At 47.4% G+C, this 27640-nt stretch overlaps 1 protein-coding gene and 1 long non-coding RNA gene across 4 annotated transcripts in view; one reads left to right on the forward strand and one right to left on the reverse strand.

The window, feature by feature from the left end:
- The first annotated feature begins 479 nt into the window (after positions 1-479).
- Positions 480-27330, forward strand: LOC148043223 (uncharacterized). Of its 2 annotated transcripts, XR_015698398.1 has the most exons (4): positions 480-1094; positions 18135-18232; positions 20717-20832; positions 26683-27330. It is a non-coding gene; the product is annotated as an uncharacterized LOC148043223 (long non-coding RNA). The 2 variants fall into 2 exon arrangements; XR_015698399.1 differs by lacking the exons at positions 480-1094; positions 18135-18232 and adding an exon at positions 19146-19303.
- CD99L2 (CD99 molecule like 2) overlaps positions 6247-27640 on the reverse strand; it is a 29502-nt gene continuing 8108 nt past the window's right edge. The window contains exons 2-12 of one of the 2 annotated variants that reach the window (XM_087728331.1): positions 23287-23352; positions 21304-21345; positions 20288-20380; positions 19507-19590; positions 18365-18460; positions 16773-16808; positions 14280-14345; positions 11543-11569; positions 10569-10688; positions 7636-7701; positions 6247-6345 (exon numbers count right to left, since the gene is read on the reverse strand). In XM_087728331.1, coding sequence (XP_087584457.1) covers positions 6278-6345; positions 7636-7701; positions 10569-10688; positions 11543-11569; positions 14280-14345; positions 16773-16808; positions 18365-18460; positions 19507-19590; positions 20288-20380; positions 21304-21345; positions 23287-23352 — 764 coding nt within the window. In that variant the 3' untranslated portion in view covers positions 6247-6277. The remainder of the gene's footprint in view (positions 6346-7635; positions 7702-10568; positions 10689-11542; positions 11570-14279; positions 14346-16772; positions 16809-18364; positions 18461-19506; positions 19591-20287; positions 20381-21303; positions 21346-23286; positions 23353-27640) is intronic. The other variant, XM_087728332.1, reaches the window with a different exon arrangement.

The following is a 27640-nucleotide window of genomic DNA, read 5'->3' on the forward strand; positions in this document are numbered from 1 at the left end:
CGTGTCGATGCTAAGGAGTTAGACGTTCTACTCCCCCCCCTCCCCACCTGAAAAGAACTCTGTTCCACCTGCCAGTTGCCTTATATATGGGTGTGGTCAATGTGACTCATTCGGTCTGTGGGCTGGCCCCATCCAGCTAGTATGTATGTGTGTGTATATATATATATATGTAATTAGAGTTACAACCCCTGGTATGCCCCAATTATGGGAGGAAGCTAACTGCTTCCATTATCTGTCCATCGGCTCGTCACAAGAGACCATCCAGACAGAAACCCAATATTTTTATTGTTGCTTTTGTTACATTTGTGTTGTATTTGTGCTGATAAATAAATAAAGGGAGACTAGTATAGATCTATTTCAAGCTATTTAGCTCTCATGGTATGAGAGCTGATGAGAGCTAAATAGCTTGAAATAGATCTATACTAGTCTCCCTTTATTTATCAGCACAAATACAACATATATATATATATATATATATATATACACGGAAATATATATATTTCCTTGCATGAGGAAAGCAGGCTGTGCATTGGCGAAATGAACCCAGAGAGATGACACAAAGAGACAGTTTTTGTTTACAAGTCATTTTTTCCCCATTTATTTTAGTTTTTCTTTTCCAGTTTGTCCTTCAGCATTCAAGTTCGGATAGCCATCCCCCATAATAATTCTTATATGCACTTTAGCAAAATGAGTCTGCCTTTTTTTCTTTTCTTTTTTTTAGACAATACAGCCCGCCATTTTCACCTGGGGCAGAGATCCTTTCTGTATTAGCCAACTGTATGTATGTATTGCTTTAAAAGTAAAAAAGCTTTCGCTTCTTTGGATATGCCATCTCCTCTTTGAATCGGTCGTCTCTTGAACTCATCTCTTCCTCTCTTTTTTTCCTTTCCCATTTTCCCTCTCTCCTTTTCTTCTAGCTTTTCTGCTTCTTCGGGTCCATCCTTTCGGATGAACGCGACTTCCTACCGCAGCAGAGACTTGGACAACGAGCGAACCGTTTCCCGCCGGTTGTATGGAAAAGCAACAACCGACACCGGTCCGTGTTTGCCGCAAAAAAAGAAAGAAAAGACATTCCAAATGAGGAGGAGAGAAAGGTAAAAAAATCTAAGCCAGTTCTTTTAAAAAAGTAGAAGTGGCTAAAGTCCCTCCTACGTTTTCTCCTAACAGGAAACTGTTTTCTTCTCTTAATTAAGATGTCTCGTTTTAACTTCCAAGAAACACGTGTTGCATATAAATTCAGGGCACGATATGTGGTCTCTACATATATATATATACATCTTTGGCCTGGTGGAAGACTTCAAACGCCTGTTATTTGTCCTGCTCTCAACATCTGGCTACGGTGACGTGATGCGACCTTTCAGCTCGCGGATCGTTTTAATTACCAATGTAAAAAAAAGCAGAGTAGAAAAACGGAAATGGACACGCACACACTCCTGCTTTCCCCGGAGGTGCGGAACAACACAGCTGGCACTGCTACCGAGAAGTTAGCCAGGATAAAAGCCAAACATACTGTTGGTTGAAAATACAGACAACGGACAGAATTCCCCAGCGGGGGAAAGAGATTCGAAGTTCTGTGAAGGAGCGCATGGGGGTGTTTTTTTGCATGCAAAAGACCCTTCAGGGTTGATTCCCTGGAATCTCTCAACTTTCCCAAGAACAGCCCCCCAACAGGTCAATGCAATCGTCTTGTTGCGCAAAATCTCAGGCTCAATTGTACAATCTTCAACATGGGGTTTTTCCTATGTTCCAATCTTGGGTGTTTTAAGGGCAACAGAGTTGGGACAGGGAAACAATTTGCCATGGCCAACGCCCCAAGGGGACAATTCAACCAATGAAAAAAGTTGCATTTCGACAGAACATGCACGCGCCACAAACCAGAAGTTCATTTGGCTGCTCTTCCTCCTGGTCGCGGCTGAGATGGGGGCTTCACGCGCATACTCATTGTGTGCACACGCACAAAGTGCTCCCTTTTTGGCACTCGGTGCCCAAAAGGCTCGCCATCCTTGGCCAAGGCCCTGCTGGTGGACCTCTCCTGCTCCCCAGTAGGACTTCTGGAGGTCTGAAAGGCAACCTGGCAGGGCCTTCCTCCTACGCCTTGGAGGCCTGGAGACAGGAGCCCCACGGAGACTTTTGCCTGGCCCATGGCTGCTCAGGGAAAGGACTAAATCAGAACTTCACTCCTGACTTCTAGGGAAGACGACGCTGTTAATCGGGGTCTGGGGAGGCAATAACAGTCACTGTTGCTCTTTGCACCTGACGTTGAGTTGTATTCTGCAAAGACCTCCCTTCCGCTGGACTATCTAAGATTTACATTAAGGCATAACCATTTACCAAATCCATACAAAAAGACTCTGGGGAAGAACCTCACAGGTTGATCAACTGCCACATCTTGAAACCCTGGTAGCTGGGTTTTTTTTTCCCCCTTCCTTAACGTAACACTCGGGACAATATTTTAATTATTATTACATTTTTCTTTTGTTCGTAGGATCTGCAATACATCACTTTTTTTTCCCCCAAACATCGATGTGGGTAGTAGCAAAACTGTTCCGAGGCAGAGTATTTCAAGATGTAGATCAGTGGCAGGACAGTAATAGAAAGACAACGAAACAGACAATTTTACACCTACGATAAAACGTTTCTCCGCAATTGGCCAAAAAGAAAGAAAAGAAAAGAATATTTCCATCTAGGTGAGAAAAAATGATTTCTAGTCCAAGTACAGCCACCATTTCCCCACTATTTTATCTAAAGATGCATTACTATAACCCTAGTCTAATGTTTGATGTACTTGACTTTCTTTAAAAAGAGAGACGGTTGTCGGAAAGAGGCCATGATGTAGATTCCTCCGTGTGGTTGAGTTCACCTTGGATTTCTCTGCTCTACAAAATTTAGGCCACCTCAAAAATGGGAAACCTTCACGATTATTTTCCTAAGTAGCTTTTTGGTCAAACTGCGAGTCCTTCATAGGAGAATCCCTCCAAAGAGAAGTCATCTCAGCGGCTTCCTTAAATAAGCTGCAGTCCTCCTCCGATTGCCCCGTGTTGGCCTTCCAAGTCCTAATTTTAAGTCTCAAAAGACAATAAAATTAGAAGATGGGGGAGACGGGGGGGGGGGGGGGTGAGATAAGATAATTTAGTACATCCAAAATATACATATTTCATTAAAGGTCATCATATTTGTGGACTGCAGATTATGAAGCCTAACCAAAGCAGAAGGAATTCCCACCAACATCTGGGCTGGCATTTTGACACTCCGCTGAAATCCATGGGAGTCACCCCCATCATGGATGAAGATGAGGGTCTCAGGGTAGCATTTCCTTAAGCCCCTATAGATAACAGCTGGAAGTGTTCCTGGCATTAAGAGACCCAACCAGAAATTTCCTCAACACACAGCAGCATCGACAGAAGGTTCAACAGGCCTCAATCCAACAAAGTCTTTGCTCTGGTAGGTCCACGAAATGTGGTCAAAAAACGTAGGTATGGAAGGCACGCCAGCACATTTGAAGTTCTGTCCATTCTTTTAAGCACCGTGACCATCACCTGCGCTTTTTTTTGACCACACCCTGTGGCTCTCCTCTAGCTCCGATGGTTCCCGTACTGAAACCCTACCAGAAAAGTCTCCCTACAAACATCACACAGGATTTGTTTGTAAATGAAATCTGAAATTAGGTATTTCACCCACAATTTTTCCAACCCCCCTCCCACAACACCGTGTAATACATATCATGGACCGATACATGCACTAAAGAGATTTTTTTTTAAAAAAAACAAACCCTAATCTTGCATGTGAAAATGTACACTTTGCTACAATGGTGAAATGCACGGCTAACAGGACTGAGGTCGAGAAAGACCAACGTGGGCCAACATTCAAGTTCATTTCTCGCTCAGCTCCAAAGGAGAGGGCTGTTGCTGAGCCCCTGGGCTAACACCGATAAGAGTTGTTCATCATAATTCTCCCAAAATAAGGCTAAAAAAAATCCTCCGGCTTCACAACCTTCACACATCCCATAATAACTGGGATCCAGCTAAATTCAAGACAAACCAGAGATTGAGATTTGATCTGGGAAAGAGCGACCACAGGCAGCCATGTGGCCTTTTTCTGGGAATCCCCATTGGCACCGCTGCGTAGAGTAGGTGTCCAACCTTGGCCGCTTTTAAGACACGCTGGCTGGGGAATTCCAGGAGTCGGTCCACAAGTCTTAGAAGCGGCCAAGGTTAGACACCCCCCCCCCCCCCCGGTGAAGAGCTACGAGTGGACTTCCCCCTCATGAGCCAACCAAAAGAAGACCATGAACAGTAGCAGGTATCTCACCACCGTTCCTTAGACTCCCTGGTGGTCTCTAGTTAAGGCAGGGGTCTCGGCAACCTGCGGCTCTGGAGCTGCATGTGGCTCTTTCATCCCTCTGCTGCGGCTCCACAGTTGATGGGGCTTTCAGTTAGGACGGGTAGAGGGAAATGGACGCTGCGCTAGGAGGAGACTCTACGGTGGGAAACGAGTTCCGGTCGGCTCCAGAATTGAACGGGGGGCTTCCAGTTAGGACCTTTGTGGGTCTTTAAGTGTTTAAGGTTGCTGACCCCGAGTTAAGGCAAGGAAATGTAAGCCCAACAAATGACTCTAGGCACAGCAGGAGGAGCAGCGCAGATGATTTGATATGAACAGGATGGAGGACCGAGGTGGCACTCCTACCCTGAAGGGATAACGAAGCAACCTTGTGCTGCTTGTTGGGTACAGATGATGGCCAATGGGACAAGTCCCACCCAAGATCTTGGCTCAGCTCCACCTGGTGGTCTTCTTCTCGGGGCTTTCCTAGGGACCGGGAGGCTTTCTGATGTCCCAAGAAGCACAAATGGAAGGACACCTTCCGTGGACAGGAGGAGCTCCTAAAAGTTGGGCTCCATCCAGGGAAAGAGCTCAAATGGCCAGAACCTTCTCCTCTCCTTGAAAAAAAACTTCAAAGGCTGGACAAGCAAGTGAACACAGCGGCCCACATTCCAGCTGAACTCAGACGGGGTTCCTTGGGGAACCCCAGGCCCAAAGTACGAATCGGCGGGATGTGATGACAGGCCCCTAAAACACCTACTGGGGAAACGTTCGGACCAGCAGACCTTGAAAACCTGAAGGTGCAACGTTTCAGCATCACCGTCGCTGGTGTTCTCCCGAAGCAAAACCCACCTCCCTTTTCCTGGATGTTAGCCCATTCATTCTGCGCTGCCCTGGATGTCTCCTCCCTTCCAGACTGAACTAGAGTACAGGAAAGGGTGCGCAGATGAATCAACGCACCCCCTCGGTCCATCCTCAAGCTCTCTCAAGCTTTGGAGCCTCTCTGCAAAGTTGGAGAACCACCACCGAGAAGCCAGGAGCCCACGCATTCTGTCCAAAACGAACCGCAGTTGTGGGGGGGGAGAGAGAGCCCTTTTTGGCAGTCAGCAGCTCAGTGAGGTTCAATTCCCCCTTTAGCCTCTTGCTGTGGATTCACACAGGATCCCTGGTCCTACTCAAAGCCAAACGACAACTCCAGATGGTTCCTAGCAGAAATGAAGCCCACAGTCTCTGCTCAGCCCGACCTCTTAAAGACGGTCGCATCGGTCTTGAATTCTGTCTCGAAGCTCATCTTCTCAAGGAGCTCACCAGGACCTGGATGGACCTCTACGTGGAACCAAGAGCCAAAACCTGGCTAAAGCTTTCCACCTGGTTTATTTTGGGTTGGTCACCTACAGGCACTTCACCTGTTCTCACCCCTGTTCTCTGGCTACCTTTGCTGCCCCCCCCCTCTCTCTCCCCCCCCAACCCGTCCCATCAAAACGTCATTCATGAACACGGCTACGTCTACGATGAAAGAACCACTTGGAAGAACCTTTGCATTTCATATTCAACCTGACCGAAGCTCGGACATGACCCACGGGCAATGTAAACCTACGACTCTTCACGAAACGATATATTAAAAAATTTAAAAAAACAAAAAAACAAAAGAAAAACCAAACCCTAAAAAACATCATCATTATTTCTTCTTTTTTCTTCAACCAGTCTACAAGGCTACCACAAGTAAGAAGCCTGCCCTAGTCAGGGGGGGGGGGGGAAATGCACATTTAAATCGCTTTGGAATCCAAATCAGACATTTCATTCAAAGCTAAATTACAAATTGTGTGAGAGGATCGTGTGCGTGGATGTGTGGGCGCTTGTGTGTGTGTGTGTGTGTGCCATGTGTTTTTGTTTTTGTTTTTTTTGTTTGTTTTTTTTGCCAACAATTGGTGTTGTTTTTTAAGCCGGAGGGGCTGAGATTTCAGACTTTTGCGTTTTCTTGAGGTGGTGGAGCTTCCGCTGTCTGTGGTTCGAGAACAGAGTATTTCACTAGGGAAGGGAAAAAAAGAGAACGTTTTAGTTTGCTCTTGCAGGAAAATAAGAAACAGGCAAGTACAGAAAGCCACGTTCAACAATCGGTCGGAGTAGCAGAGGGCGTAATTCTGCCACTTCTCACCGGTTCAGGCGAAATGGTAGCGGCTGGAGGCTCCACCCACCCTTCCACCCCGACCAGCGGGTGGGTTGCTGTCAGCGCTACCGCCGGTTCGGCGTGCAAAAAGTTACTACCAGGCCGCCTTGTTATTACCGGTTCAGCCGAACCGGTAGAAACCCACCTCTGACCCCAACATGATGTGCGACCTTCTGCGCAGCGCTCACATGTGTGAACCAGCAGCAGAGGTCAGTGAATCCCCCCACGGATGGGAAGTCACCTTGGAGGTCTTCTACTCCAACCCCCCTCCCTTTGTGGCAGCCCTTCCAATACTGGAAGACTCCTATCAGGTCCCCCCACTCCATCCCCCGTCCCCCTTTTCTCTCGTCTGCCCACCCGCAACCCCTTCGTCTCCAGGCCTTTAACCGTCTTCTTTCCACTTTTTCCAAATTCTCAACATCTTGTTTTGTAACGTGGTGTCCGAAACTGGATGCAGGATGTGGCCTTACGAAGGTTTTACAAAGCGGTCCTGATAAATTCATGCGGTTTTGATTCTATGCCTCTGTTTATACAGCCCAGGATTGTATTAGCTTTTTTTGCGGGGGGGGGGGGGGGTTACCACCGGACATGGCTGGCTCTCGTTCAAGGGATCGTCCACTAAGACTCCAAGGTCCCTCTTCCTGTTCCTGAGTCGGGCTTTGCCTAATCTGTACTTTTGTAACTTGGGGGGGGGGGGGAGGCAGGGGGGTTCTGCCTAGGTGTAAACCTTGGTTTTCTCCACCTTAAATTCCATGTTGTTGGGCAGGGACCGCTGTTCGTGTCGGCCAAGGCCTTTCCGGGTGCTGAGCCTGTCTTCTGGTGTGTTTTCGCTATTCCTGCCAGCTTTGTGTCATCTGCAACTTTGATAACTTCCCCTTCTATTCCCTCATCTGAGCCATTCGCATTCTGTAATTTGAGTTGCTTTTCAGTTGAAGGAGCCCGCTTGGTCTTCAGTTGCTCTGAAGGATGCTATTGGTCATGTGCTGGCCCTCCAGCAGATTCGGACAGTGAGGAGACGGGGGAGGAACATGGGCCGGTCCTGGAGTCTGGGGAAGGCTCGGAGGAGCTGTCACCACAAAGCTGGGGCAGAGTGCATCCCCCTTGTGACACAGTGTGACCTTAAGGACACACACACACACACAGTCACTCACCTTGTGGCTCTTCGGTCACCACCGCTTCCATGTTTTCTCCCTTCACATACTCGGCATTGAGGCCCTCTAAAAATAGCCAAGAGCAGAAGAGATTTGACACCCAAAATTAAAACTGGCACAGAGGTTGTGAGACGGCCGAAGCTCAAAGCAAGAAAACACGTCTAAGAGGCAGCGAAAGAATTCTGAAACAGGCTGCCTTCCCCTGATTCCTAAGACTGAATCTCTTGCTTGTGTACTCATTACAGCCTTTTTAGATGGCTGCATCTAATGGAGAGAGAAAAATGGGAGACTCCTGAGTAAAAGTCAAACTAGGTAGAACAATTAACCAGTGGAACACCTGGCCTCCAGAAGTTGTGAATGCTCCAACACTGGGAGTTTTTAAGAAGAGGTTGGATAACCATTTGTCTGAAGTGGTGTAAGGTTTTCTGCCTAGGCAGGGGGTTGGACTAGAAGACCTCCAAGGTCCCTTCCAACTCTGTTGTTCTATCCTCTTCTCTATTTATTCCAACCTCTCTTCTCTTCTAGATAGAGGTTTGGATTTTAAACAGCATTTTTGTGCTCTGGTTCTCCTTCTGTGACATTATTTGCATTTTTAAACCTCCACCTTGGAACACTGCAAAACAGGTGAGGAATCCATGGGACCTCCAGATGTTGGTGAACCAGGATGCCCAGCATGGCCTACAGGAGTTGACAGCCTCGTCCCAACCTCACCTAAACCATTTCAAGCACCAACTCCCTCGCTCTTTCTTCCTTTAAAACCTTTGCATTCCTGCTTCCCCCCCCCCCATGTCGAACGGATCCAACGACTTAAGGGTTGGACCACCCTTGGGAGAAACTCTGAGCTGAAACCTGGAGGCAGGAGGATGATTAAATCTTATCCATCACTTGCTTCTGCCATTAAAACGGGCCAAAACGGGGCATCCGAAATGCCACGTGTGAATCCAGCCGAGAGGCTTGTTTTATGCCATTTCCATTAAAAAAAAGGTCCCTTCAGGAGCCGCCGCGCACATTGCCATGCGTCCTAAGTCTGACATTATCCCAGCATGCCACGTCTGATGGCTGAAATTAATCCTCCGTTATAATTAACTTTAATTTCCTGTTGCCTTTTGCGGAGCATTTGCGTTGCTTCCTTTATCAAACACTTTTCCAGACCTCAGGATGTTCCTCCTGAAGAGCATGGATTTCTACATGCACATACAGAGAACACATTCACATGTACAAAGATCTGTGTTTAATTTCCTTTTCTGTTCTATTTATTATAGGTGTATACATTTCATTTCTTCCAATTTTATGGTGAGAGAGAGAGAAAGAGAGAGAGATGGACATAGATGATAGATAGATAGATAGATAGATAGATAGATAGATAGATAGATAGATAGATAGATAGATAGATAGATAGATGATAGATAGATAGATAGATAGATAGACAGACAGACAGACAGACGAGAGAGATGGACATTGATAGATAGATAGATAGATAGATAGATAGATAGATAGATAGATAGATAGATAGATAGATAGATAGACAGACAGATAGACAGACAGACAGACAGACAGACGAGAGAGATGGACATTGATAGATAGATAGATAGATAGATAGATAGATAGATAGATAGATAGATAGATAGATAGAAGAGAGAGATGGAGATAGATAGATAGATAGATAGATAGATAGATAGATAGAAGAGATAGATAGAAGAGATAGATAGATAGATAGAGATAGATAGATAGATACAGATAGATAGATAGATACAGATAGATAGATAGATAGATAGATAGATAGATAGATAGATAGATAGATAGATAGATAGATACAGATAGATAGATAGATAGATAGATAGATAGATAGATAGATAGATAGATAGATAGCGATAGACAGACAGATATAGATAGATGGACAGACAAACAGACATCTTTCCATTTTGCAATCAACCATAATCCTTGTTTTCTCCCCTCAACATGGCGGCTGACAAACAGCAGAGTTCTGAACCAGCCCCGCAGGGGTTAGATAAATGAACGGAAAAATAAATCCATCACGTTTCTCTGGACTTATTCTGCTCGTTCAACCGACGCTGGTTCACTCCTCTTTGTGACATTTTGCTAAAAGTGGAAAGCGGCAGGAAAAGGGCGCCGTCCTCCCCCCTCCTGCGACCATCCCAAGGGCTCTCCTGCCAACGGGGCTCTCCTTCCACTGAACGCGTTCCCCCACTTTTATACCCAGGTAAATTGCGGCGTTGCTCCCCGAGGTGAAAGAGTCAATTCAGAAGAAGGAATCTTTCCCAACTTTGGCTGGACCAGGCACCGGACGGACTGAACTGGGCCAGACGAGTCTCACCCACTCCTGGCCCCCCTCGGGCCCTTTTCTAGCTCTGCCAACCGGGAAGGCGACGGAAGGAGGACCCACTGGGGCCCTTCAGGAACCCAACAAGCTGCAACCTCCAAGTTCCTTCCTTCGAGGCCAACCAGGCTGAAATCTCCCTGCAGCCCCAGAAAGCGTAACCTTTGAGGGGTCCCTGCAGGCTGTGGAACTGAACTGAGAGGCTAACTGGTTGGGAAGCCTATCAGCACTGATGAGGTTACCTAGCTTGGTAATGAAACGTCTGCAAGGAAACGAGCAAGGTCAGAGAGCACTAAGGACCCCATAGTCCTCCTCCTCTCCTCCTCAAGAGTTTTGATTGACCCCAGAAGCTCAACCACCACCACCTCCTCCTCCTCCTAAACCTCGCTCCCTTCCAGCCCTGACGATGTTACCTAGTTTGCTCATGAAACGTCTGCAAGAAAACCCACCCAGCTCAAAAAACAGCAGGGACCCCTCCCTCGTTTCAACCCTGCGTTGCAAATATCCTCCACGGAAGGCTGTCTTCGTCCTAGAGGGTCCTGGTGGATCTCCTGCAAGCGGGGTGTGTGTGTGGAGGGGGATTCGAGACACTTACGTTGTATGCTAAAGCAGAATTTCTTTTGCTGGTAGGAGATGTAGCTGCTGACCGCACCGATCAAGGCCATGGCAAGGCCACTGACAATGCCAGCAATTGTCCCGGTTTCCACCAGGGCACCTGCAGAAGTGGGGGAGGAGGAGAAGCCGTTACTGACGGTGAACCTGCAGCCTAGATGCTTTACCGAAAGTCCCCGCTGATTTCTTTTCTCCGTCCCCGCCAGACCTCTCTTCCACCACGGCCTTCCTTGGGATGCTACGCTGACCGTCAGGAGAAGAGGCCGACTTCTGCAACCTTCCCCAACTGTAGAGATTTTCAGTCCTCCAGGTTCATGGCTGCCCCAAGGGTGTTTTTCCCCCCCCCCAGGAGGCAACTGGGCTTTCTTGATTCTTCTTTGGAAGACGTTTCTCTTCTCCTCCAAGGAGCTTCTTCAGCTCTGACAGGATAATGGGGAAGGAAGGCTTGATACTCCTTGTATCAAGCTGCTCACAGAGGCTCCGTAAGCACTTGGAGGTTTATCTGTGTCCTCAGGGTCACCTGAGTGGTAGAAACGGTTCCTGCAGCCTGCAAACTTTTTTGGGATGACTGAGAATCTCTAGTGGACTTTTAGCCAGTGGTGAAACTCAATTTTTTTTTACTACCCGTTCTTGGTGGGCGTAGCAGGGGAAGGATACTGCAAAATCCCCATTCCCTCCCCACTCTGGGGCCAGCCAGAGGCAGCATTGGCCGGTTCTCCGAACTACTCAAAATTTGCACTACCGGTTCTCCAGAACCTGCTGAATTTCACCCCTGGGTCAGACTCTGCTAAAAGCCATTTCTGGAGGTTGATGCCCAGGAAAGACCAAGGAAGGGGCTTAAAAGGGACATCTCAGAAGGCCAGAGTTCAAGGGAAATCTTCCCCCCGTTTCAAGCTTGGCTCCATCCATTGTTTGAAAAGAAACCAAGATTGTCCCAAGCACAAGATTCTCACTTACCGTTACTGTAATCATTGTCGCTGTCTCCTAGGCAGAAGAACAAACAAGAAGGGATCAGCCACCCATAACTAACAGGGAACATTTATGAAGAGCCGCCCTAAAAATCTGAAGCAAGTTATGGATCTTCTCCAGTTTATAGAGCAGGTGCGGGAAAGTCCTTGACTGCTACAACCACAATCAGAACCAGAATTTACATCGCTAAACAATGTGGTCGTTCAGTGAGTCAAGATGGTTACAATCTTGTTTTTTTTTTGGCCACACTTCGTTAAGCAAAGAGTAGAATCTGGACACGCCTGCCCTACTTTCCCCTCCGTCCAAATCATCCCCTTGACATACAACTGATTTACACCTTGGAGTTGAAAGCAAGAGGGACGACTGGCAGGGAGCAGCCCCCCAACCGCTTCCTTCCCCCCCCTCCCCTCCCCCCTCCCCAGTCCTCTCCAAAGCCAATTTCAAGCCGCCCAGGGGGGGGGCGAGCTAAACAAATAGATAAATAATCAATTAATCAATCCCGGGGCCATTTTAATTATCTCCTAATATGTCGACGGAGGCACTTGGAGCTGCCGAACCGAATGCGCTGCAAATCTCGCAGCCCCGCGCAGACGCCCGGCTGGCCCTCGTATTAATTAAGCCGCTGCTGCGTCAGGAGCAATAAAGGAGATTGATTATAAATTTAGCCTCGTGCGCATTCGAGAAAGTGGGTGCGGTTTGCAGAGAAATGAATGCTTTGTCTGCACATTTCTCCCCGCTGCAGCATAAGCAGTAATTCCACCCCCCCACGCACACACACACACAGACACGCACTCCATTCTCTAATTGGAGAAGGAAAACACTTGAGTGGCTGGAGAGAAGGAGCCCTTTGTGGTGTGCTGAGCGCCAGTGAAGGAATGCCTGCGATCTGGCACATCTGAAGAGAAACGCCAGCGCCTTATTTACACCTGCGTGCCTCAGGTTTCGCTCCTTTCCCGCCCCATCGGATCCCACGGCATTCAACAGCAACTGAAGAGGCCTGGCAGGGACCTTGGAGGTCCTCTAGTCCAACCCACTGCTCAACCAGGAGCCCCTATATCAGTGACGGCAAACCTTTTTGGCACCGAGTGCTGAAAGGTTCGCACGGAAGCATCGCAAGGGTGCACACGGACTCCTCGGGGCCGCGCTGCAGAAAAGCCGAACTTCCGGGTTCTCCTGCGCATGCACACCTGACAATCTTCTGGCTGATGCGCATGCGCACACCGGTTTTTGGCTCTGCCCCGCGCATGAAGGGCAGCTGGTCGTTGTGCTCATGCGCACCAGAAACCCAGAAGAAGAAAAAATCAGGCAAGGCCACACGTGCCAGGTGTCATGTGCCACTTTGAGCATGCGTGTGATCGGTTCCCCATCACGGCACTACAGCCCTGTAGACAGGTTAACAGAGTTGACAGGGACCTTGGAGGTCTTCTAGTCCATCCCTTGTTTCTTTTCGCACCTTCAGATGCTTTGGAGAACAGGTTGAGCCCCGCTTCTTCGAACACTGCTCTCACGTCACACCCCACCCTTCTTTTATCTAGGCTGCCCCACCCGATTCCTGCAACCGTTCTCCCTCTCTCTCAGCCTTCCAGCCCCCTCGTCCTCTTCCTTGCTCTTTTCCGCATTCTTTCCAGCGCAGAATCCAAGCTAGATCCCCCAAAGGAGGAGATCCCTGAATCTTCTGGGCTTGGAAATCCTTTAAAGGTTTTGCAGCATCCACATAGAGGGAGTTGGGCTAGAAGATCTCCAACTTTCCAACTCTCTTGTTCTAATCGAAATGTGGGGGCTTGGCAATCAGGAATTCTGGCCCCCAATTGTGGTTTTAAATTGAGGATTTCCCTCATAGCTAAAAGTCTGTAAAGATTCTCAGTCCCCCAGGTCATGTGATCCCAATGGTGCTTTTTTCAGGAGGCAACTGGACTTTCTTGGGTTTTTTCTTTTGAAGACGTTTTTCTTCTCCTCCAAAAAGCTTCTTCAGCTCTGATAGGATAGTGAGGAAGGGAAGGATTGATACTCCTTGCAGACAGCTGGTCATTTGCAGCCTTTCAGAGGGTCCTTGAGGCCACTTGGAGGTTCACCTGTGTCCTCAGGGTCACCTGAGTGGTGCAAATGGTTCCTGTAGTCTACAATTTTTTCCCTCTGGAAATCCGTTCTTACTCCCACCCCATTCAAAGGGTCTTCATCCCAAATTGCATAGCTAAAAGTCTGCAGAGATCCTCAGTCCTCCAGGTCATGGCTGTCTGGTCATTTGCATCCTTTTAGATAAAAGTCCAGTTGCCTCCTGAAACTTTCAGACTTAGGAAACTTACAGACTTTTAGGTATAATTTGCAATGAAGACCCTTTGAATGGTGTGGGAAGAGGAATGGATTTCCAGAGAAAAAAATTGCAGACTACAGGAACCATTTGCACCACTCAGGTGACCCTGAGGACACAGATAAAACCTCCAAGTGGCCTCAATGACCCTCTAAAAAGGATGCAAATGTCCAGCTGCCTGCAAGGAATATAAATCCTTCCCTTCCCCACCATCCAGCCAGAGCTGAAGAAGCTTCTTGGATCGAGAAATGAAACGTCTCCAAAAGAAAAACAAGAAAGTCCAGTTGCCTCCTGAAAAAGCCCCTTTGGGACAACTATATACTGTAGCTGAACTTACAGCTTTCCAGATGTTGCCAACAGCAACTCCACAATAGTCCTGATGTTTCACTACAATCAATCGAGTAGGTAGAAACTCACCTTTTTTCTTATCAGGCTGATAACCTCCTTCGTCCACGATTCCCATCAGGTCATCATCCGAAATCCCTGAGGAGGTCCAAGTAAAATCCGCTTACTTAAAATCCCACATTAGTTTTAACCACTCTTTCACCAAACTTACCCCCCCCCCACTCCTTTTTTTTTTTTAGCCAGGAGTAAAAGGACTGCATTCAAGAAGAAAAATGATTCTTAGATGTTTGCGTAGGGGGTTAGTAAAGGAGTTATTGGCTGGAACAAAAGTTATAAAAGTGATTGATGTGATGTTATTTGTTATCTAATCTAAATCTAGAAGTGCAAAAGAATAGATTTGTTTAAAAAGTGAAATGTTTGAACCCCAGAGTGTTTATTGTTTCATTTTCACCCTTTGTAGGATCTGGCTGAAGGCACATTTCATATAATTGAAGATGCTTCTTTAGAGCAGAGCAGAGCAGAATAGAATATAGAATACAGTAGTGTAGAGTAGAGATAGAATAGTTGGAAGAGACCTTGAGGTCTTCTAGTCCAACCCCTTGCTCAAGCGGGAAACCCTGAGCCATTTCAGACAAATGGTTATCCAATCTCTTCTCAAAAACCTCTGGTGATGGAGCACCAACAACTTCTGGAGATAAATCGTTCCACTGATTAATTGTTCTAACTGTCAAGAAATTTCTCCTTAGTTCTCAGTTGCTTCTCTCCTTGATTAGTTTCCACCCATTACTTCTTATCCTGCCCTCAGGTGCTTTGGAGAATAGCTGGACCCCCTCCTCTCTGTGGCAGCCCCTCAGATATTGGAACATTGCTATCATGTCTCCCCTGGTCCTTCTTTTCATCAGACTAGACCTACCCAGTTCCTGCAACCGTTCTTCATATGTTTTGACCTCCAGTCCCCTAATTATCTTTATTAGAATAGAATAGGATAGGATAGAATAGCAGAGTTGGAAGGGACCTTGGAGGTCTTCTAGTCCAACCCCCTGCTCAGGCAGGAAACCCTACACCACTTCAGACAAATGGCTATCCAACATCTTCTTAAAGACTTCCAGTGTTGGAGCATTCATAACTTCTGGAGGCAACTTCTGTTCCACTGGTTAATTGTTCTAACTGTCAGGAAATTTCTCCTCAGTTCTAAGTTGCTTCTCCCCTTGATGAGTTTCCACCTATTGCTTCTTGTCCTGCCCAGATCCCATCATCCCTGACCACCAGTCCTAGCAGGAACTGGCAGCCTGTACGAGGATTTCTAGCAGGTTAGAGTGGACAGAGAATTCACCCCATGCATTGGTAACGGTCAGTTGGGGAAGAAAGCAATTGCTGGAACAATCTCATGCAAGAAATATAACAGTCCAGTTTGTTGTATGTATTTATTTTTAGGGATGGAGGGGTGTGTGCGTGTGTGGAGGGGGGAGGGGGGAGTGAATATCCGATCTCCATGGGGAAATCGGCAAGAGCCGAGGTGGCGCAGTGGTTAGGATGCAGCACTGCAGGCTACTGCTAGATCAGCAGGTCAGCGGTTCAAATCTCACCGGCTCAGGGTTGACTCAGCCTTCCATCCTTCCGAGGTGGGTAAAATGACCCAGATTGTTGGGGGCAATATGCTGACTCTCTGTAAACCGCTTAGAGAGGGCTGAAAGCCCTATGAAGCGGTATATAAGTCTAACTGCTATTGCTAATCTGGGAAGGGGGACATTGATCTCCTACAGAACCTGCAACTCTACTTTTCTGGAAGCAGAAATTGGGGTGAGGGGTGGAGCAGTGGTGAGATTCCAATATTTTCCTACCGGTTCTATGAGGGAGCGCTTGAAACATGCACATAGTGCTCAAAATCCTCCCTCGGTGTCAGCCTGGTGAGGTGAGTTGTTGTTTAGCTCAGCTGAGGTGCAGCCGTCCACTCTGCTGCGCGAATCCGCTGAGCTAAAAAACAAGGGCATATAGGACGGGGAACGGAGGGGGCAGGAGGGCGGGGCCAATCAGAGGTGGTATTTGCCAGTTCTCCAAACCAGGGGTGAAATCCAGCAGGTTCTGACTAGTTCTGGAGAACCGGTAGCAGAAATTTTGAGTAGTTCGGAGAACCGGCCAATGCCACCTCTGGCTGGCCCCAGAGTGGGGAGGGGATGGGGATTTTGTAGTGTCCTTCCCCTGCCCCGCCCACCAAGCCCCGCCCACAGAACCCATAGCAAAAAACTTTGCATTTCCCCACTGCTCCGAACTAATTAAAATTTCCACTTCCGGTTCGCCCAAATCGGTCCGAAGCGGCTGAATCCCACCTCTGGAAGGGAGGGAGTCGAAGGAAGGAAAGGAGGAGAAAGGTTGGTCCACAAGGCCAAATTAGCCCAGGGGTCCAAGTAGATCCCTTCTGTCTCCTTCCCAGGGAGATGGTCAGACAGGAGATCAGAGGGTAATCTTTCTTTTGAAGGACTGGACTTAGGAGAGAAAGGCGAGCAAAGGTAGTCAGGTGGGAGAGAGGAGAGAGCGCAGCTGGGGAGCCAAGGAGAAACCCCTTACCAGAATCTCCACCTCTTCTATCTCCACCTTTGGAGCCTGGAACGGGATTCTTTATTCATTAACTGATCATGGAAAATAGCAGGGCTTGGTTTAGGCACACGGGGAAGCGAGAATTCAGCCTGGAGCAATAAAACAACCTCCATCCATCCATCCCTCCATCCATCTATCTAATCTAACATCTAACATCTAATATCTATCATTGTTCATTTATATTTATCTATCTTCTATCTTGTTGGTGTCTATTTTCTATCTTCTATCATCCATCCATCCATCCATCCATCTAACTAATCTATCACCTTACATCTTATCTATTATTGTTTATATCTATCTGTCTGTCTGTCTGTCTGTCTATCTATCTATCTATCATCTATCTGTCTGTCTATCATCTGTCTGTCTATCATCTGTCTGTCTGTCTGTCTGTCTGTCTGTCTGTCTGTCTATCTATCTATCTATCTATCTATCTATCTATCTATCTATCTATCTATCTATCTATCTATCTATCTATCTATCTATCTGCATCTCTATCTGCATCTATCTATCTCTCCACCCATCCTAACATCCCAGGGGCCAGAGGCTGTTCTCTTTTCAACCATTCCTCCAAAGATTCACAGGGGGTCCTTGGTTTTATGTCCGGTTGCTAACTTCCATAGTCACATGACTTCATCGTACAGCATTTTAACCCAGAACTGGCCTTTAAACTTCTAGTATTTTACAAAACCAAGAACAGTGAACAACTGGTTCACTTAATGACCATTGGGTTTGCTTAATGAGAGCAGCAAAAGATTGTCAACTTGGATCAGTCACATGGGGAAGCTGCTTTATGACCATCATGGCTTAACCCCTGTATTGGGCAGCATCCATTATGGTCGTAAGTTGAGGACTGGCTATATCTATTTAGGAAAAGCAAAGGACAAAGTGATGGGGGGGGAGATGGATGAATACTACAAATTCCTTCGGCTTCTGATGTCTGGGCAGAGAGCACTTCCCTTCTACCGCAAAATCTACACCCCTCTGGAGCTGTGTTTCTCCATCTTGACCCCTTGAAGACATGTGGACTTCAACTCCCAGAATGTCATGCTGACTAGGGAATTCTGGGAGTTGAAGTCTACATGTCTTGAAGTGGCCAAGGTTGAGAAACCATTTTGTCCATCCTCAATCTGATTCCGTCAACAGATCCCATTAGGTTAATCATCTCTTGGACATCCAACCAGCTCTTCCATCAGCTTGATGGGAACCAAACTTCCCCCGGAGTGTCCGCAGGGAGGTTGGTGCAGATGGTAGCCACCATGACGTAACTGAAGCTCTGTATATAACAGAGGTGGTGGCCATCACCATCTTGACTATTCTGTCTCTTCTCTGCAGACATTTCCACCATTGTCCTTGGTTTCTTCTCAGTTTCTTCAACTACAAGAGCTGCTACCATCCTACTTGATCAAAAATGCACAGTCTTCACCCACCAGGTGAGCAGACATTCAAACCTTTGGGTTCCCATTGGCCACTGTTCTCCCCCCCCCCCAAAACTGCAGCGGATATAGAGAAGGAAGGGTGCATAAATCTCTCCTGGCCAACCAAAAGAAGAATGATCAACGTACCTCCACCAGGATTTCCTTTAGGCGGTCCGCCCCCATGGTGTCTCTCATTCGGGTCATCAAAAGCATCGGCCAAGTCAAAATCCATGGGGTCTTTCCCTATAAAATTAGCAGATCAGCTCCTGAGGGCGTTATTGTTTCTAGCATCACCACTCTTCCACTAAGAAAGACTTAACCTCTTAGGAGAAGTAAGAAAAAGGTTTGAAGAAATCTACCCAGGCTTCCCGTAATTCCTACAATATTTCCTAGGCATAGTTTTGCCCCTTGGTTCCTCTTGAGTTCGATCTGATGCATGTAATGGTCACCACCTCGACACAAGACCAGCCATTCCCATCTGCGAGGCTCCAGATCTCTGGAATTCCAAATCATCACCAAGATCTCAGCCAAGGGAGAACCCCAGGCCTTGCAGCCAACCCCTCCACGTGGAATTCAAGGGTCAGAGTTGGTGAAGGCTTTTCTATAAACCAGACTGAATGTCAGGAAAACACAGATATCAAGTTTCAATCCTCAAATTCAGCCTGGGAACCCTAAATCCTCCAAGGCTAGCTATCTAATATATTGTCTTCTCCTATCTACCTATCTATAGATCCATCCATCCATCATCCATCCATCCAATCATCATCCATCTATGTAACCATCTAACCATCATCCATCCAACCATCATCCATTCAACCATCATCCATCCAACTATCATCCATCCATCCATCATCTATCCAATCATCATCCATCTATGTAACCATCTAACCATCATCCATCCAACTATCATCCATCCATCCATCATCCATCCAATCATCATCCATCCAACTATCATCCATCCATCCATCCAACCAACCACCTAAGCATCCATCCATCTATATCCCTCCCTCCCCAGATCCCAGGATTATCTTCAGAGATCTTCTACATTGTCCTGCCAAACAGGAGGAAGCAGAGATAATAGCTCTGGTAAAGGAGAAGACCTTTCCAAGGGAGGACACCCCTCACTTAACATCCCCCCCCCGGCCCTGCTCTCTTCTCTTCTCCTGCAGTACCAGGTGCAGCTCCTGTTTTGCCTCCCCACCTCCACCCCTGCGGAGTCCCAAGGGAGCAGGCGTTCCTTCCCAGATTCCCAATGGGGCCTTTGAGGTGTCACAGTGGCTAAACGTTACCTTGAGTCTTTTTGGGGGGCGGCTTGGTAGTTTTGGGCTGCTTGGTGGTGGTGGTGGTGTGAGGGATGTTCCAGCTGCCGTCATCTGCAGATGGGAGGACACAGAGCCTTCAGCCCAGCAGGCCCAGCGCTCAACATAGCCCAGCCCTCCCCAGCCGGTTCCCCTTCCAAAGAGGCCAAATACAGGCTGGATAAGCTGCTGGTTCAACCTTCTTAGCTCATGTTAGGCAAAACAGCGAAACGGCTACCTGGCTCTTCCCCCCAACATCTGCTTTTATCTCCCTTTCTGGGCATCATCCTGCCTATCCCTGGTGGGATCCCAGCCCAATTCCCACCAGGTCCAATCCTCCTTGGGCGTTAGAGGTTCTGGCTTCACTGGGTTTGCTTGGAAGCTGGTGTGTGGACTGTGGTCACCCGTGTTGTTTTGTAATGTAATGTTTTATAATGTATTCACAATTAAATAGTCTAGTATTCAGGGAGGGAGGGAGGGGAGGAAGGAAGGGGCCAAGACAGGAAGGAGGGGAGGGAGGGATGGGAGGGAGGGAGGGAAGAAAAAGGCAAGGGAGGAAGGAAGGAAGGGGCTAAGACAGGAAGGGAGGGAGGAAAGGAAGGAAGGAAGGAGAGAGGGAGGGTGGGAGGGAGAGGAGAAAGAAGGAAGAAATTCTTTGCCACCCAGAGTCATATTTCCACCCCATTAAATGGGGGGGGGCCCTCCCCCCACTGCCAGGGCTTGAGGAGAGGCAGCCCAGCGTCCAGCCTTCCCAGAAGCAGGAGGTCCTTACCTGGTTTCCTGGGATAAGGGCCAGTGGTGGCCTTGGCAGGCCTGGTGGTTCTCTCCGGCGGGGAATCAAAGAAATCCATCAGGTCGAGTTCGCCTGTTCGGGAAACCAAGGAGCCAGAATAAAGGGCTTCTTACTGCAGGGGAGACCAGACCCCCTCGGCCACTTCCTTTCTGCAATGCAACCCCCACCCTCCCTTTTATTTTCATTCACACCCACCCACACCCCAAAGGGTGATGCCACTGCGCTCTTGTCTGCTGCTACAGGTTAGTGCCCTTGTATCCCCCCAACCGCCCTCCCAGGTAGGCCACCGTCATCTTCTTTTAACGACCCCATAATCTCTTTGCCCCGGGGGGGGGGGAGAGTCTGGGCAACTGAATGTTTACTGGCCGGATGCCCTTCCTGTCACTAATGCAGAGTCTTTTTCATCAGATACATTCTCATGGTGCCCAGAGAGAGAGAAATATCGGCCTCTACCTGGGATCGAACTCACAGCCTCCTGATTGTGAGATGAGAGCGCCACCTCTAGGCCACCGCACCACTCCCAGGTAGGCCACTATCAGGGTTACAGAGGCCAGGGGACACCCCCAACTCAGGGGTGGGTTCTAGCCGGTGTTATTGCCGGTTCGGTCGTGCGCACGCATGCGCAGTTCAATGGAAATTGTTCTGCGCATGCGCAGAATTGCAAAAAAAGATGGCGGCGGCAACAGCAGCGACCGAGGAACCGGTTTGGGGGGGTGGCCAGCCTGGGTCACTGCCAGTTCTGCATGCCGGGATACCTCTAGCGGTTCGGCCGAACTGGGCCGAACCGGTAGGAATCCTCCTTTGCCCCAAATGAAATGAATGGGCTTGGAACTTTCTGGATTGTTGTTTGACAAGAAAGCAGGGGGGGAGGGGGGACCAGCAAATTAGCCTAGTTTACCATAAAGCCAAGGGTCACGATGGCTGGGGGGGGATGGGATTTGTAGTGGGAGAGCACCCACAGCTGATTTAAAGGCTTAAGAAAACGAACGTCTCACCTGTGCCACCTGACGTCTTCTTGGGCGGCGGCTTGTGAGTAGCTGGGAAAGACAGGAAGGCAGAATAAATGGCATTTTTGTTCCACGGGGGATGCCAAAGCCACCAGCCTCACCTGACGCGGCACTCTCCGCTGGGGTCTTACTCTTAAGTAAGACATACCCGTCCTGGGAGTTCAGGCCCCCTTGAACTCAAACTGAAAGGTTTGAGGAAACAAAGATGTAGCCGTTAAAAAGTTCACATTACATTAATTTGGGCATTCGAACATTGGATGCTCGTGGAAGGAGAACGCTGAATTTCCACGCCCAGCTCTAACTCAAGTTTTCATCCGTTGGGCCTTTTCTGGTTTCTAGTAAGAGGATTTAAACCATGGTGAGTTCTAAACCTTGGTTTATGCTTCAGCGCAAACGAGACGAATTTCAAGGATTACATGTGCCCCAAACTCATTGTCTGACTCCTCCCGAGAGCCCCTCCAGGCACCGTTACAGGAATGAAATTACAGAACATAACCCAAGTTCTTCATATCAGTGACTGGAAACCCTTTATGGACTTTGGGGGGGGGGGCACACGGGACGTATGATTTAGGAGCTTTGCAGTTATGAAGGGTGGAATATGGAAAGAAAGCAGAGGATAAAAATACGAGCCTTTAGAACCAATTTATACATCAACAGCTCCTTACGAAAACTTTTTTTTTTAAAAAAGGGGGAGGATCCAAACGTTATGCTGAATATGCATCTTGGCATATTTAGGCCCCACCCAAATATGGAATAGTCCCACCCACTTTGCCTTGTGGCCCCACCCACGCTGTCTCCCGCCTGATCAAAGGACGGGAGTTCCAGCCATTCTTTTATCCAACCTGTCATGATTTTTTAAAAAGCATAATCTTTTTAATCACGATAGACAAATCCCAAGGAGATATATATATATAAATAGAAAGTTTTTGCTTTCCTGCCCAAAAGAGAGAGACAGAGAGAGGGAATAAATTAATACGGGTCTTGGAAAAAGAGAGGATGGGGCATGTCCAATTTGATAAATATTTTCAAGCTACCCAGCTAGGACATTTGATTCCATGCATTATGGAAAACTCTCTGCTTTAGAGTTTGCCTTTGTAATATATTTTTTTTATTTGTAAATAGAATAGATAACAGAGTTGGAAGGGACCTTGGAGGTCTTCTAGTCCAACCCCCTGCTCAGGCAGGAAACCCTACACCACTTCAGACAAATGGATATCCAACATCTTCTTTAAAAGCTTCCAGTGTTGGAGCATTCACAACTTCTGGAGGAAAGTTGTTCCACTGATTAATTGTCCTCACTGTCAGGAAATTTCTCCTCAGTTCTAAGTTGCTTCTCTCCTTGATGAGTTTCCACCCATTGCTTCTTGTTCTACCCTCAGTTGCTTTGGAGAATAGTTTGACTCCCTCTTCTTTGGGGCAGCCCCTGAGATATTGGAAGACTGCTATCCACTAGTCCGTCTTTTCATTAAACTAGACATGCCCAGTTCCTGCAACCGTTCTTCATATCTAAAGACTTCTTTTTCAGTTTGACTTTTGTCTTTTGTTTTGTTTTTAAAAAACTATAATTGTGGGAAGGATGCCTGCTGACAAACCCTATAAAAAGGTTTTAGCCGATTTTAGGGGTTGGTGCTCATCTCCGTTTCAAGGCCACTGAACCAGCGCTGTCTGAAGACATTTATGCGGTCATGTGACCAGCATGAGGGTGCTGTGACTTTCCCACTGAAGTGGTACCTATTTATGTACTTGCATTTGCGTGATTTCAAACAGCTGGGATGGCAGGAGCTGGAGCAAGGGACGGGAGCTCACTCCTGTGGCACGGCTCTGGTCTCGAACCGGGACAGTCTTGCTTTCCATCGCCAAGCTCATTTCTTCCCTGCTGAGCATCGTGCCAACCCCTCCGGTTCCTAATCCACAGCCAATACCCACTCTGCCCACAAGAGCCACCCGTGGAGCAACTGGGCTCATACTTACGTCTCTTCGTTGGGACAGAGTCATCCAGTGCATCTTCTAAATCAAAGTCCGAGTCGTCAGCATATCCTGAAGACCAAAACAGACAAACCAACATATATTAGTAAAGTTCTCTAAACAGCTGTTCAAAACCCAAACTGGGCAGTTTCCAAAATGTTACCATTTGGTGCCAGATGAGAATGCGGCAACCAGGACCTGGATGGCAGGGAATCTCCAAAGACATCAACTAATGCAGTGTTTCTCAACCTTGGCAACTTGAAGATGTCCGGACTTCAACTCCCAGAATTCCCCAGCCAGCATTCGCTGGCTGGGGAATTCTGGGAGTTGAAGTCCGGACATCTTCAAGTTGCCAAGGTTGAGAAACACTGAACTAATGTAGCTCAAGTGACCTATCTGCAAATTTAAGCCCACCAGGCCGGTCCATATTCATTGGCAGCTTTTCATCCACGTTGCCAAGCAGTTCTTGAAAACGGCTGCAATTTTTTTGTTTTTCAAGATAACGAAGATCAGTTATAATTCCTTCTCTGTGCTACTGTTACTAAACTTCCTTAGTCTTAATTTTCTTTTAAAGATCTCAAATCTCTAATCACCCTGCAAGATTTATTGGCTTCACGTTCTTTAATGGCAGATAATACTATGACACTATTGATTTTGTATTCACGAGTTTAAATCAGTGCAATCGAGACCGCGTGAAAACAGTAAATAAACCTAGCAACCTCTTGAGATAGGGCTATGATTTTTTTTTAAATGCTGTAAAAAATATAACTAGGCTACTCTGAAGACTCCCAGCTTGGTTCTTCTACGTCCCCCTCCTTGGGGTTAGTTTAGCAGCCCTGAAATTGTGTTTGTGAAGGTAGAAGATGCTAAGGAGATTCCAAGACCTCTCTAGCACCTCTTGGTGTTCAACTCTATCATCCAGCATTTCCCAACCTCAGCAACTTTAGGATATTTGGACTCCAACTCCCTGAATTCCCCAGACAAAATATTGGTATGGCCTCAATACATCTGGAAGGAATCAAGTTGGGTTTGCTTTAACCACAGTTGGTTGAATAAAGGACACATAGAAAGCATAATGCATCAAACTATAACGGTAATCATAATTGTTTGGGATGATACAACATACCCATGAAAGTCAGACAAGATAAATTATGACTTAGCACAGGTGGGCACCCAACCGCCTTGCCTTGTATCTAAGAGAGTGGCTCTTAAGGCCATTGGCTGGCTAACAGAAGCTGGAGGAAGATGTGCATCCTTGGGGTCCTGTTTATAAGCTTCTGCTGATCCCACCTCTCCCTACAGCTGCAGGGCCTGGTCAGGATTCCGTATCCTTGTTGTGATACCAGCAGGAGAGCCAGAAAAGCAAGAGGGTCCTTGGATCGTCTGTCTTAGAGGCCCAGGAGAAGCTATGATGTCATCCCTGATGCCATGATGTCATCACAGAAACAATGCTGTGATGGAATTGGCATCAGGGAGGAGGGGGAAGACAAGAAGAAAAGGAGGAGATGGAGAAAAGGAGAAGAAAAGGAGGAGGACAAGAAAAAGAAGAAAAGGAGGAGGAGCAGAAGAAGAAAAAAGAACAAAAGAAGGACAAGAAGAAAAAAGAACAAAAGAAGGACAAGAAGAAAAGGAGGAGGAGGAAAGAAGAGAAGAAAAGGAGGAGCAGAAGAAGAAAAAAGAACAAAAGAAGGACAAGAAGAAGAGGAGGAGGAGGAAAGAAGAGGAGAAGAAAAGGAGGACAAGAAGTAGAAGAAGAGGAGAGAAGAAAAAGAGAAGAAAGGAGGAGGAAAAAAGAGGAGAAGAAAAGAGGAGAAGAAAAGGAGGACAAGAAGAAGTAGAAGAAGCGGAGGAGAGAAGAAAAAGAGAAGAAAGGAGGAGGAGGAGAGGAGGAAGAGGAAAGAAGAAAAGGAGGAGAAAGATGAAGAACAGATGAAGGAGAAGAAGAAAAGGAGGCCTTTCAACTCAGCTTCCAAAGGATGCTTATGACCAAACACAGGTCAAAAAATATTTCTAATAATTTTAATGAAGTTGAAAGGAGCTGAAAGGGGCGGAGTCTAAATGGCCCAAAGTCCCTGTTTATTTAGGTTTACCAGCCACACCCATCGTTCACTATCTATGCTTTTGTTTTTCCCAGCCGACCCCGTGAGTCACAGACCTTGGATGAAAAGGTTCCCTTCTCGTCCCCCAGTAGAAATCCCCTGTTCAACAGCAGCACCCCCTCCCCTATGGAACCCCAGCAGGGCAGGGGGGTGGGCTAGGAAACAATCCGCCTGAGCCCCCAAACCTCACCCAATTCCCCCGATGTTCCACCCACGAGGAGGATCCTCCTCGCAAGATCAAAGCAGCTCAGGCAAATTACTCCCCCCCCCCCCATGCTCTGCAGCCTTACCCAAATGCACCCGGCTTTTAATTAAATGTAAATTGGGAGCCTAATTTAAGTTTTTGCCCTACTTTCCTCGGTTCCTTTGTAGCGTCCGACCCCAAGTCACGCCGTCAAAAGTGTGAATGTGACCTCCAGTGCAAAAAAACGCAGCAACAACACTATACAGCCCTCACTTTATTTTGACGCTGTAACAGAAGAGATACAGAGCATTTCCCCATATAATGGGATAATTTGGGAGGAATTTTACTTACAAATGACTCGCTTACAATGTAATCAAGTAAAGTATTATTTTGAAGGAAGGATGTTTTTTTCATAAGAGGTTTGTTGTGGCCCACCAGCGGAGCTGGCAGCGGATTCGGACAGTGAGGAGGCTGGGGAGGAACCTGGGCCAGTCCTGGAGTCTGGGGAAGGCTCCGATGAGGGCTCTGTGTTGGAGGCAGAGAGGGGGCCAGGGCTGTCTGACAGTTATCAGCTGCCTTCAGAGTCAGACATCAGTGAGGCAGAAGAACAGCTGGAGCCTCTTCCCAGTATGCTCATGTGCAGAGTTGCCAGAAGAACAGCTAAAGAACAGGGGTCGACTTGGGAGTAAGGCCACAGGTGGGTGGTGAATGGCCCCTCCCAGAGGAAATCAAAGGGGAGCGAAAGGGGAGTTTGCAGGAGGCAATTAGTTCACTTAATTGGTTCGTGACTCTCAGAGGTTCCTGGCCAAGTTCTGCAGATCTCGGCCTGGCAGCTCTCCAAGACAGATAAGGTCTGTGACTATAAATCCTCCCTCGAAAGACTTTGATGGATGTGAATGGGCAGAATTTACATTCAATTAATAAAAGGGTTTTTTGTTGGGACCAGGAGTTCTCGGGAAGCCTCGGTCAGAACAAGGTTTTATTCTACCCCCTCCCCCCCCCAGCCATATTAGATTTGAGAATGAGGAGATACTGAGCTCTTATCTAGAGGTTATCTTGCACCTCGAGAAGAAATAAAGGAGGGCCTCAAAACAATCCATAAACGGCCTTCATCCACAGGCATTTCCATCTGAATATTTGCCTTGTTTGACGGATCACTCAGCACAGCACCAAGAGAACCACTGAGGACGACCTCTAGCAAGTTGAGTGCCGTTGGATCAGAGGTGGCCATTGCCAGGTATGTTCTCATCCATCATTTTATGTCTTCTGTGTAGTTTTCTTGGTTTAAAAAAAGGTTCATCGTTGTCTTCACATAGTGTGACTTGATACCATAGTGGAGGGGCAGCCAGAGCTGGGAGGTGGAGTTAAACAAGTCATCAACCTAGAATCATTACATCGCCACAAGTCCCCTTGAATTCCATTGACATGACATTCTTGTGCCATGTCCGTCATCGGATGTTAGCGGTCCTATTTTTATCAACAGCCGCACGAAAAAGTGCTGCTGAGTTTTGCCCAAACCGGTCACTCAGATTTTGAAGCCCTGATGATGTTCTTCTTCTGCCTGGACCTCATTTACCTTTTAGTCTTTCCCTGGGGGATTAAGTGACGGATGCCGTGTTTTTCCGGGTGTCATATCACAGGTCCAAAATATTCTAACTTTAGCTTTTTTATGGTTCTGGTGATTTCCCTTGGCTTTCCCAGGGGGCTTATCCCCTCCTCCTTTCTGACTTTGCCAACCCAGCTTCTACCTATCAGCCGCCTGTCAATCCACATTTGAAAGGCTTCTGGTGTCTTCAAGGGGCCCGAGACCACCTCTCCCCTCCGTAGAGCAGGATAGAAAAGACGTAGCATCTGGCAAACATCCGGTTTTCAACCTTGGGTTTATGTCGTGACTTCAGAAGACCTTTTTCATTTTGAAGAACACTGTTCGAGCTTTCTCTATCCTTGTCTTTACTTCAGTGGTCATGTCCCAACTTTCATGGAAATTAGAACCGAGGGATGTGATCCTTTCGACTTTTTCTAGTGGTATTCCTTCCCAAGTTACTGACTCGTAGCTGGGGCCAATTTAGTGCTGAAC

The sequence above is a fragment of the Thamnophis sirtalis genome, unplaced genomic scaffold, assembly GCF_051295495.1.
Source record: "Thamnophis sirtalis isolate CommonGarterSnake01/CBP01778 unplaced genomic scaffold, rThaSir2_p1.2 scaffold_13, whole genome shotgun sequence".
NCBI classification, from domain to species: Eukaryota; Metazoa; Chordata; class Lepidosauria; order Squamata; family Natricidae; genus Thamnophis; species Thamnophis sirtalis.